The sequence below is a fragment of the Hyla sarda genome, chromosome 6, assembly GCF_029499605.1.
Source record: "Hyla sarda isolate aHylSar1 chromosome 6, aHylSar1.hap1, whole genome shotgun sequence".
NCBI classification, from domain to species: Eukaryota; Metazoa; Chordata; class Amphibia; order Anura; family Hylidae; genus Hyla; species Hyla sarda.
In genome coordinates, this window is record NC_079194.1 from 179,697,865 (window position 1) to 179,710,539 (window position 12,675).

At 44.2% G+C, this 12,675-nt stretch overlaps 1 protein-coding gene across 2 annotated transcripts in view; it reads left to right on the top strand.

Annotated features, from left to right (window-relative positions):
• Window positions 1-419: 419 nt before the first annotated feature.
• Window positions 420-12,675, top strand: part of LOC130277661 (NAD(P)H dehydrogenase [quinone] 1-like) — a 33,322-nt gene continuing 21,066 nt past the window's right edge. The window contains exon 1 of one of the 2 annotated variants that reach the window (XM_056528394.1): window positions 420-432. Coding sequence is in view for 1 of the 2 variants with exons in the window: in XM_056528392.1 (XP_056384367.1) it covers window positions 9,277-9,283 (7 nt within the window). In the remaining variant the exon portion in view is untranslated. Of the gene's footprint in view, window positions 433-9,156; window positions 9,284-12,675 lie in introns of those variants that run through there. The other variant, XM_056528392.1, reaches the window with a different exon arrangement.

Sequence of the window (12,675 nt, forward strand, 5' to 3'; positions counted from 1 at the left end):
TTGCCCAGATGGGCATAGGGGGGTTCCAGGCACCAGGCTCCCCTCTGCTCACTCACTTCCTAATGTGGGTGGGCAGGCCCATCGCTACAGGGCAGGCAAACCAAGCAATTGCTTGGGGCCACGAGCTGGCTGGGGGGCCCGAGCACAGCCAGTGTTTGCCAGTCCTGTAGTGACAGGGCAATTCCCCCCCATCACCAGGGCTGGATTAACAATAGTGCTCTTGGAGTTTGAGCTCCGGGCCCCAGAGCTTTGGAGTTCTTCTCACCTCACCACAATCACGCTCCCCCCACCCCCGCTGCACTTGGTATCCTCCCTCAGCCCCAGACTCTTCTCTCAGCCTTCAGCCATCTGAGCAGGAGGAGGGGGAGGGGGGAGGAGAGAGCTGTGAGGAAAGGAGACCACATAGGCTGTACAACATGGGGCCTGACTATAGTAGGTTTCCCTGCCTGTATATATATATATATATATATATATATATATGTGTGTGTGTGTGGATATATATATATGTGTGTGTACATATGTGTATGTCTATGTACCGTGCCTGTGTGTGTTACTACTGTGGATGACTATATGTAAAGTGCATGTGTGTATCTACACCAGTGTTTCCCAACCAGGGTGCCTCCAGTTGTTGCAAAACTACAACTCCCAGTATGCCCGGACAGCCAAAGGCTGTCTGGACATGCTGGGAGTTGTAGTTTTGCAACCTCTGTAGGCTCGCTGGTTGGGAAACACTGATCTATTCTAGCTGTGTGTGTATGATGCATGTATTTTATGTAATGTGTACAGTATGTGTATATGAAGCATGCATGTACAGTATGTAATGTGTACAGTGTGTTGTGTGTGTATGATGCATGTACAGTATGTAATGTGTACAGTATGTGTGTGTATATGATGCATGTACAGTATGTAATGTGTACAGTGTGTTGTGTGTGAAGCATGTACAGTATGTAATGTGTACAGTATGTTGTGTGTATGAAGCATGCATGTACAGTATGTTGTGTGTGTGTATGATGCATGTACAGTATGTAATGTGTACAGTGTGTGTGTATATAATGCATGTACAGTATGTAATGTGTACAGTGTGTTGTGTGTATGATGCATGTACAGTATGTAATGTGTAAAGTATGTGTGTGTGTATGAAGCATGCATGTACAGTATGTAATGTGTACAGTATCTGTGTGTGTATGAAGCATGCATGTACAGTATGTAATGTGTACAGTATGCTGTGTGTGTGTATGAAGTATGCATGTACAGTATGTAATGTGTATTGTGTGTGTATATAATGCATGCAGTGGCGGATCCAGGGGGGAAACGGGGCAATTGCCCCGTCCCGTGCGTGCGCCCATTGGAAAGCAACGCGGAGGAGCGGAGCAGCTTACATGACATGCGCTGGCCAGCATGGTAAGTGACCAGCGGCACATCAGCTTCAGTGCTCCGACCACCGCTCCTCTAGTCCCGAGACCTACTGCTATGGTGGCCAGAGCAGAGTAGCAGTGGTCGGAGCACTGAAGTAGGGCAGTAAATAGGCATACAGCCTCCAGCCATACACTGTATGGCTGGAGGCTGTATGTCTGTGGGGGAACATACTACATCTAATGTGGGGGGACTATTCTGCACCTAATGTGGGGGAACTATAGCCTAATGTGGGGAGAACTATACTGCACCTAATGTGGGAGAACTATACTGCACCTAATGTGGGGGGACTATACTGCACCTAATGTGGGGGGACTATACTGCACCTAATGTGGGGGAACTATACTGCACCTAATGTGGGGGAACTATACTGCACCTAATGCGGGGGAACTATACTGCACCTAATGCGGGGGAACTATACTGCACCTAATGTGAGGGGACTATACTGCACCTAATGTGGGGGAACTATAGCCTAATGTGGGGAGAACTATACTGCACCTAGTGTGGGGAACTATACTGCACCTAATGTGGGGTAAACTATACTGCCAACCTAATGTGGAGAACTATACTGCACCTAATGTGGAGAACTATACTGCACCTAATGTGGGGGACTATACTGCCAACCTAATGTGGAGAACTATACTGCACCTAATGTGGAGAACTATACTGCACCTAATGTGGAGAACTATACTGCACCTAATGTGGAGAACTATACTGCACCTAATGTGGAGAACTATACTGCACCTAATGTGGAGAACTATACTCCACCTAATGTGGGGAGAACTATACTGCACCTAATGTGGGGAGAACTATACTGCACCTAATGTGGGGAGAACTATACTGCACCTAATGTGGGGAGAACTATACTGCACCTAATGTGGGGAGAACTATACTGCACCTAATGTGGGGGAACTATACTGCACCTAATGTGGGGGAACTATACTGCACCTAATGTGGGGGAACTATACTGCACCTAATGTGGGGGGGACTATACTGCACCTAATGTGGGGGAACTATAGCCTAATGTAGGGAGAACTATACTGCACCTAATGTGGGGGGACAATACTGCACCTAATGTGGGGGAGCTATAGCCTAATGTAGGGAGAACTATACTGCACCTAGTGTGGGGAACTATACTGCACCTAATGTGGGGTAAACTATACTGCCAACCTAATGTGGAGAACTATACTGCACCTAATGTGGAGAACTATACTGCACCTAATGTGGGGGACTATACTGCACCTAATGTGGGGGACTATACTGCACCTAATGTGGGGGACTATACTGCACCTAATGTGGGGAGAACTATACTGCACCTAATGTGGGGAGAACTATACTGCACCTAATGTGGAGAACTATACTGCACCTAATGTGGAGAACTATACTGCACCTAATGTGGAGAACTATACTGCACCTAATGTGGTGAATTATACTGCACCTAATGTGGTGAATTATACTGCACCTAATGTGGGGGAGCTATACTGCACCTAATGTGGGGGAACTATACTGCACCTAATGTGGGGGAACTATACTGCACCTAATGTGGGGGAACTATACTGCACCTAATGTGGGGGAACTATACTGCACCTAATGTGGGGGGACTATACTGCACCTAATGTGGGGGGACTATACTGCACCTAATGTGGAGGGACTATACTGCACCTAATGTGGAGGGACTATACTGCACCTAATGTGGGGGAACTATACTGCACCTAATGTGGGGGGACTATACTGCACCTAATGTGGGGGAACTATAGCCTAATGTAGGGAGAACTATACTGCACCTAATGTGGGGGGACAATACTGCACCTAATGTGGGGGAGCTATAGCCTAATGTTGGGAGAACTATACTGCACCTAGTGTGGGGAACTATACTGCACCTAATGTGGGGTAAACTATACTGCCAACCTAATGTGGAGAACTATACTGCACCTAATGTGGAGAACTATACTGCACCTAATGTGGGGGACTATACTGCACCTAATGTGGGGAGAACTATACTGCACCTAATGTGGAGAACTATACTGCACCTAATGTGGGGGAACTATACTGCACCTAATGTGGCGAACTATACTGCACCTAATGTGGAGAACTATACTGCACCTAATGTGGGGAGAACTATACTGCACCTAATGTGGAGAATTATACTGCACCTAATGTGGGGGAACTAAAGGCCTAATGTAGGGGAACTGTCCAGCACCTAATGTGGGGGAACTATACTGCAACTAATGTGGGGAGCTATACTGCACCTAATGTGAGGAATTATACCGCACCTAATGTGGAGGAACTATACCGCACCTAATGTGGAGGATCTATACTGCACCTAATGTGGGGGAACACTGCTAGCCTAATGTGGGGGGAACTCTGCTGCACCTAATGTTGGGGGAACTGTGCCGCACCTAACGTGGGGGGAACTGTGCCGCACCTAACGTGGGGGAGCTGTGCCGCACCTAACGTGGGGGGAACTGTGCTGCACCTAATGTGTGGGCCTCGTATCGACATTCGCTCACGTCGCGCTCCAAGCATTCAAGGGCCGGCGATACTGCGTCCTGACGCCGGCCCTAGAGCGTGATGTGCGTAAACATCAAGGGGGGGGGGACCTTCATGTCCATTTTGCTTGGGGCCCCCAAATTCCTTCAAACAGCCCTGTGGGTGGGCAGAGCAGGGCAATTGGAGATTACCCTTCCCAACGGTGCCCGTAATTGGTCATTCATACTGATTGGTCGGTCATACCGCCACCTCCCACCTACGTATGGAGGATGTGGGTGTTGTGTCTTACACCAGCGATCCCCCTCCTCTTCCGGGTCATCAGGTCACCGGAGACCCGAATGACCCAGAATCTCAGTGATCGCTGTTATGGGGGGGTCTCAGGACCCTCCTAGGCATTGTGTCCAGATGCCTGCTGAATGATTTCCACAGGCATCTCGTTCTGATCACTGCCAGGTTACTGGCAGTGAATGGAAACGCATAGGATGTACTGGTACATCCTTGATTCTGAAACACCAGAGACCAAAGGCATACCTTTACGGTACGTTAACCATATAGGTGATTTAAGGTGTTAAAATCATTAGGTTTGGGTCCTGCAGAGTGGCAGACTTTCTTAGAATCCACTTTCCGCTCAGGTAATAGTTGGGGCTCCTGAACAGGTTCTCCAAATATGGATGTATGGATTGGATGCCTCCCTCAAGAGGGTTATCTTTCCTTTTCTACGATTTGCCAGGGTAATGCCAAAGATGAATGCAGCTCTGCATTACTTATGGTGCCGCTCTGTGTTTACATCAAGGTAAGTTACTTTGTGGAGTGATGCCAGGCTGATACTCAGAGGCATGTGTGGCATGCACCCTTAGATATGCCTAGAGCTGTTGGTTTCAGGAATTGAATTCGAGTTTATTTGCTCTGTATATTTATAAAAAATGCAGGTAACCTATTATTTTATAATTATCTATGTCATGAATTTTCAAGCCTGTTCACATACTGGCAGCTTTTGAGACGGATAACAAGAAAAAAAAATCTATGTGAAAAGAATAAAATTCAGCAACTGTAGAAAGGGTAGAGGAGTTAACCGTTTGTTGGTGAGAATCAGGCAGCTTAGCATGCCAGAGAGGAGTATTATGCCACAGCTGCTAAGGAAACAATATTTCCATATTCCAGTCACAGTGACTCAGCATCTACTGCACTATACCAAGCCAAGGTTCACCTTAGCATCCCACTATACTCCTTTATTACCCGTTGATATATAGTGTTGAGCGTGAATATTCGAACTGCAAATTATTTTTTATAGGCACATCGCTATTTCGCGAATATTTAGAATATCATGAATTATATTCGTTTTGATGAATATTTGTTTTTTGTTCTTTCGTTTTTTTTTACATTATACATAACAATGATGTGTACTATGTAAATAAAAAGTGATCATCCCTACCTGCTTCCAGTTTGTGGTCCAAAGAAGGTGAATATGTGAATGCCAATTTTATGCAAAAATGATGCGAATATTGGCACTACCCGAGGACACTGTTCCCTCCCTTCTTTTAGTGAACGAATACGCGAAATTCGCAAATATAGGACGACTATTTGTCCAAATATTTGCAAATTCGACTGTGGCCTATGCCGCTTATCACTATTGATATATATTACCGTATTTTTCACCATATAAGACGCACTTTTTCTTCCCCAGAACTGGGGGGGAAAAGTTGTTGCGTCTTATATGGCGAATACACACACCTATCGCGGCGGTCCCTGCAGCCATCAAGGGCCAGGACCCGCGGCTAATACAGGACATCACCGATCGCGGTGATGCCCTGTATTAACCCTTCAGACGCGGCAGTCAGCTTTGAAAGTGACACTAACCCGCTGCTCAATCGGGCTGTTCGGGACCGCCGCGGTGAAATCGCAGCGTCCCGAACAGCTTACAGGACACCGGGAGGGACCTTACCTGCCTCCTCGGTGTCTGCTCCGTGCCAGGATCCCCTGCATGGCCGGCGCTCTCCATCGTTGTCATCACGTCATCGCGCACGCCGTCCCGTCATCCAATAGGAGCGGCGTGCGTAGCGACGTGATGACGGCGATGTGATGGCGGCGATGGAGACCGTAGATCCCGGGGAAGAAGACGTCCGGAGCGTCGGGGACACGGCAACATCGATGGAGCGACATCCAGGGCAGCGGTGACGGGTCCGGAGCGGCGGGGACACGTGAGTATTACCTCCTATACCAGTGGTCTTCAACCTGCGGACCTCCAGATGTTGCAAAACTACAACTCCCAGCATGCCCGGACAGCCAATGGCTGTCCGGGCATGCTGGGAGTTGTGGTTTTGCAACATCTGGAGGTCCGCAGGTTGAAGATCACTGTTGGGTTCAGAATCTTTTTTTTCTAGATTTTGCATCTTTAAAATTGGGTGCGTCTTATATGCCGGTGCGTCCTATAGGGCGAAAAATATGGTGTATGAGAAAATATTGCTGTGAGTGACCATATTCAGAAAGTATTCAGACCCTATCACTTTTTCCACATTTTATTATGTTGCGGTCTTGTGCTAAAATAAAATAAAAATATTTGAAATCTTTGCTAATTTTTTTAAAAGAATAAACTAAAATGATTACATTAATGTAAGTATTCATAACCTTTACTTAGTTAAAGCAAGTGACAGCTATTACAACCTCCAGTCTTCTTGGGATGATTTCACAAAGTCTGTACACCTGGATTCAGGGATTTTCTGCTATTGTTCTCTGCAGATACTCTCAAGCTTGTCAGGTTGGATGGGGCCGTTGGTGGCAGGCCTGGTGCAAGGATTTTTGCTACCCTAGACGAAAGCTAATTTTGCCGCCCCCTTGACCTCGCCCAGTGGCTCCTCCCGATGTATGGAGGTGCGCGTGATGTCAGGATGTTGGACGGGCCTGACCTTAGTGATTGCCCCTGTCTGCCTCGAAGGTGGCGTTGCGCTCTTCCAGCATGCTGAAAAAAGCTTATTATTATAGTACAGGTGGGGTGGGGATAGCGTGGCGGGGTTTTGTTGATGGGCAGGTGCTTCAGATGGGCGAGTGCTTCAGATGCTGGCTAACTTTATTGCAGCAGGCAGAGCAGCACCCCTATCAAAAGGGCGCTCTAGGCAGCTACTTATTTTGCCTATAGGTAGAGCCAGCTCTGGTTGGTGTACATGCATTTTTAGGTCTCTCCAGAGATGTTAAATTGGGTTCAAGTCAGGGCTCTCTTCACATAATCCTGTCTCTGAGGTCTACAGGTAGTTATTTCCTCCTCATGGCTTTGTTTTCACTTTCATATACAGCTGTGAGACCTTATATAGACAGTGGGGTGGGGCCCCCAGAGCAAAATTTTAAGCATTATACCAAAGGGTCTAAATACTTATGTTTATGCAAAGATTTCCTTTTTCCTTTTTAATAAATGATCAAAAATTTGTATAACAGTTTTCACATTCTCATTATAGGGTATTAAGTTCAGATTAATGGGGGAAAACCAAAAAAAATATTTTGCCAGAAGACCTCAATATTACCTGAACAAAAGGTAAAAAAAAAAATGTGAAAGGGTCTGAAGACTCTCCGAATGCATTGTATGAAATGGGAAGAGTCATTTCTGAACAGTAAGCTGTACAAAATCCAATAAAGGGTGTGCTGTTCCCAATTCTTTTTTTTTAGAAGGGTCAGGTGACCTTAGATGCAGGTATGCCTTGCTAAAGATGATTATCTTTCCTTTTCTATACATTTTCATGTGAACAAAAATGGGGAGCACAAATCTGCACCATCTAGTGTACAGCTCTGTGTTAACATCAAGGATGGTTACTTTGTGCAACAATGCCGACTCACTGTCACGATGCCGGCTGGCAGGAGGTGGATCCTCTGTGCCAGAGAGGGATTGGCGTGGACCGTGCTAGTGGACCGGTTCTAAGTCACTACTGGTTTTCACCAGAGCCCGCCGCAAAGCGGGATGGTCTTGCTGCGGCGGTAGTGACCAGGTCGTATCCACTAGCAACGGCTCAACCTCTCTGACTGCTGAAGATAGGCGTGGTACAAGGGAGTAGACAGAAGCAAGGTCGGACGTAGCAGAAGGTCGGGGCAGGCAGCAAGGATCGTAGTCAGGGGCAACGGCAGGAGGTCTGGAACACAGGCTAGGAACACACAAGGAAACGCTTTCACTGGCACAATGGCAACAAGATCCGGCGAGGGAGTGCAGGGGAAGTGAGGTATACATAGGGAGTGCACAGGTGAACACACTAATTAGAACCACTTGCACCAATCAGCGGCGCAGTGGCCCTTTAAATCGCAGAGACCCGGCGCGCGCGCGCCCTAGGGAGCGGGGCCGCGCGCGCCGGGACAGGACCAACGGAGAGCGAGTCAGGTACGGGAGCCGGGGTGCGCATCGCGAGCGGGCGCCACCCGCATCGCGAATCGCATCCCGGCTGGAGGCGGTATCGCAGCGCACCGGGTCAGTGGATCTGACCGGAGCGCTGCAGTAGCGAGAGTGTAGCGAGCGCTCCGGGGAGGAGCGGGGACCCGGAGCGCTCGGCGTAACACTCACACTCACAAGGAGGTTTGGTTACTTCAACCTTATAAGTTGCACCTATGTACAGATTTTCTTGTTGCACTTTTGTAATTCTGTATTTTTGTTTGATGTTTTCCTGTCGACTGACGTGAAAAATGTTAATAAAATATGTTTGGGGGAAAAAAGGGGCTTTTCCAAGATAAAATATTATTGTTATATATTCCATTAACACCCTTGCCTATCAGCAGTTTGAAGCAGACAGGCGCACTGTGTTGAGCACAGCAACCTTTTTGTTCCTGCCGCCCATACTTTTGTTGTATATGTGTTTGCATCATGCATTTAGAAGTTATACAGTGTTATAGGAAATCGTTTTCAGGCATTTCTTTAATTCTTTGGAGTATAAAGGTGTATTTTGAGGCATAATTAAAAAAAAACTTGTATGAATATAGTCATAACTTAGCAAAAGTGGACTGGATTCCAGCTGATAGCAGTCAGTAAACTTACTTTTCTTTATTTGCATATGCTACCGTGTGAATCTGTCTGCTAATCTCTGTTTCTGTGCAGTCCGCCACCCCCGATGCATACAATATAATAAAATAATTTATGACCTGTTCCCTGTAGATATGTTTGCTACAGAAAAATCAATAAGTAACCATTCTGGTCCTGGGCTGGGGTCTAACAGCGGCATATAGGGTGTGTGTTCTTTATGTCATAGTACTTTTCTGTGTCATCGTGACAGTTTCTCTGGGAGGGCTGATCAGTCCGGTTACACTATAAAAACACAAGTTTCGCTGTCAGGTATGAAATTCTAGTGTGGAAAACTTAAGGCGACTTCAGCTAAGCAAAGGTGAATTTAGAAAACAGGAAAGGACATTATGGCTGGTAAGTCTTCTTTCAAGAGCATGGACCTTTGTCGCTTTGCTCACTTTTGTTATATAAAATAGAATTGTAGCATTTCCACATGGCAGGTGTTCTTTAAAAGTTCTACCCAGTTCATGCTGTCACAATATTAATATGAACCTTGCTAGAGCTTCCTAAAAGCTGGCTGGCTGACTGGTTTGTCATGGGCATTCAAAGGCCCTGGAACCTGTCACTGACTGTAAGGCAACTGTGGGACTTGTAGTACACTTGTTACTTTTACTTTAGACTTGAGACCTTTAGACTTTTACTTGAGACCTTTCGGGTAAGTTTCCACTTGTTTTTTTTTTTATTCCTGCATTTTTTTGTGTGAAAAAAAAAGAAGTTTTTTTCATGTCAATGAAAATAGCATTTTTGGCCCCTTTGGCATTTTTAAAAAATTTGTTGGGTACAAAAAAAATAAATAAATAAATAAATGCAGTAGGGATGGAAAAATGTATTTAATGACATTTTTATTTTTTTATAACAAAATTTGTATACATTTTTTATAAAGTGTGTGTGTGTTTCACTTTTTTCTCTAATTTTTTAATTTTTTAGGTAGTACTACTACTCTCAACATGGAACAGACAGTTGGGAATGATGGGAGTAGTAGTACCTGTACTAATAGACATATCGCCCCTGGTGTCACTGCTGACACCCGATGTGATCGTCCATGATATAGCAGAGATGCAGAGCGGGTCTATACAGCGCTCGCCTCTCTGCACTATACTCCGGCCAGTGATGTGAATAGAACATCACTCATTCATATTTTCCGCCCAGAGTGGGGAACATCACTTATTCATATTTTCCACCCATAGTGGGGAAATATGAATGAGTGATGTTCTATTCATATCACTGGCAGGCCGGAGTATAGTGCAGAGATGCGAGCACTCTCCAATACATAGGACGATCGCATTGCGTGTCAGGAGTGATACCTGCTGTGAGCTGTCCTTAACTGCAGGTACTACTACTCCCAACATGGAGCACACTCTGCTCCATGCTTGGAGCTGTAGGACCTGCACTAATAGACAGATCGCAGCGAGTGTAACTTCTGACACCTGTTGCGATCTGTCTCTTAATGCAGGTGCTACAGCTCAGAGCATTGAGCAGAAAGTGCTCCATTTTGGGTGCAGTAGTACCTGCAGTTAAGGAAAGATCACAGCGGATGTCACTCCTGACACCCGCTGTGATCCTTCTGTATAATGTATAGATGAGGCCGGCCGCTGTTCTATGGTCCCTTGCACTGACCAGGGACGTGCACACATAGGAGTGAAAGGGGGCTGGAGCCCCTGCCCTTTTCCTCACCTGCCCCTCTAGTGCCCTTACAAAAAGAGCTGCAGACTCAGGGTGACAGGTGAAGTAAAAAGGATCCATTGCTGGGGAGATTTGTATGTGGTTTAATGGAGGGTGCTGTGCCCTCCCTGCAGCAAAGGGGCGCCACTCACCCTGTCATTATTTGCCATTTCTCTGCTTCTCTCCACACGGAGGAGACAGGAGCAGCGGAGGCAGAGAGAAGCCCCGCCCACAGCATGTCCGGCCACAAACTTCAGTCTATGCTGTCCTTACTGTAAGTAGCTGTAAATATATGTGAGTGATTGTGTCTCAGTGTGTGTGTATATATATATATTTGTGTGTGTGTGTGTTTGTGTATATCTCTATGTATGTGCCTGTGCAGAGAGTGATGGCTGGGGCCTTAGTGTAAGTGACTGTGTATATATTGAGTGACTGTATGTCAGTGTGAGGTGTATATATGTGTGTTTGTGTGTGTGTCTATCTCTATGTATGTGCCTATATGTGTGAGCAAGTGAATCTATGTGTGTGTGTGTGTATGTATGTATGTATGTATGTATGTGTGTGTGTGTATATATGTGAGCAAGTGAATCTATGTATATGTGTATATATATGAGCAAGTGAATATATGTGTGTGTGTATATATATATAATGTGAGCAAGTGAATCTATGTGTGTGTGTGTGTGTATATATATATATATATATATATATATGAGCATGTGAATCTATGTATGTGTAGATATATGAGCAAGTGAATCTGTGTGTGTGTGTGTATGTGTTTATGTGTGTATATATATATATATGAGCAAGTGAATCTATGTATATGTGTATATATATGAGCAAGTGAATCTATGTATGTGTGCATGTATGTATATGTGTATATATATGAGCAAGTGAATCTATGTATGTATATGTGTATATATATGAGCAAGTGAATCTATGTATGTGTGTGTATATAATGTGAGCAAGTGACTCTGTGTGTGTGTGTGTGTGTGTGTGTGTGTGTATATATATATATATATATATATATATATATATATATATATATATGAGCAAGTGAATCTATGTGTGTGTGTGTGTGTGTGTGTGTGTATATATATATATATATATATATATATGAGCAAGCGAATCTATGTATGTGTGTGTGTGTGTGTGTATATAATGTGAGCAAGTGAATCTGTGTATGTGTGTGTATGTATATATATATATATATATATATATATATGTATGTGTGTGTATGTATATATATATATATATATATATATATATGAGCAAGTGAATCTATGTATATGTGTAGATATATGAGCAAGTGAATCCATGTATGTGTGTATGTATGTATATGTGTGTGTATATAATGTCAGCAAGTGAATCTATGTATGTATGTGTGTGTGTATATATATATATGAGCAAGTGAATCTATGTATATGTGTATATATATACGAGCAAGTGAATCTATGTATGTGTATGTATGTGTATGTGTGTGTGTATATATATATATATATATATATATATGAGCAAGTGAATCTATGTATATGTGTAGATATATAGATATATGAGCAAGTGAATCTATGTATGTGCGCATGTATGTATATATGTGTGTGTATATAATATCAGCAAGTGAATCTATGTGTGTGTGTGTGTATGTATGTGTGTGTGTGTGTGTGTGTGTGTGCATATGTGTATGTATATATATATATATATATATATATATGAGCAAGTTAATCTATGTATTTCTGAGTGATTGTAGGTGTGTACCTGTATGTATAATGTGCTTATTGGCTATATCTTTTAGTATATATTCCATGTTATATGTGTGTCTGTGTATTTATGTTTCTTAATGTATATTTGTACCTGTATGTATGTGTCAAAGTGTCTCTTTGTATGTGTGTATATTACCTATGTACTGTATGTGCCTTTATGTTATGTGCTTGTATTTATTGTATGAAGCACATTATTAGGGAATTATTAGAGGAATGTAAGTACGTAATTGGAAGCACAGTATATAGGGAATTTTATTGGAACATTATATTTTTATGTATGCTGGCACTGTGTATAGATCCTTAGGGTGCGTTCACACGGGCCTTTTT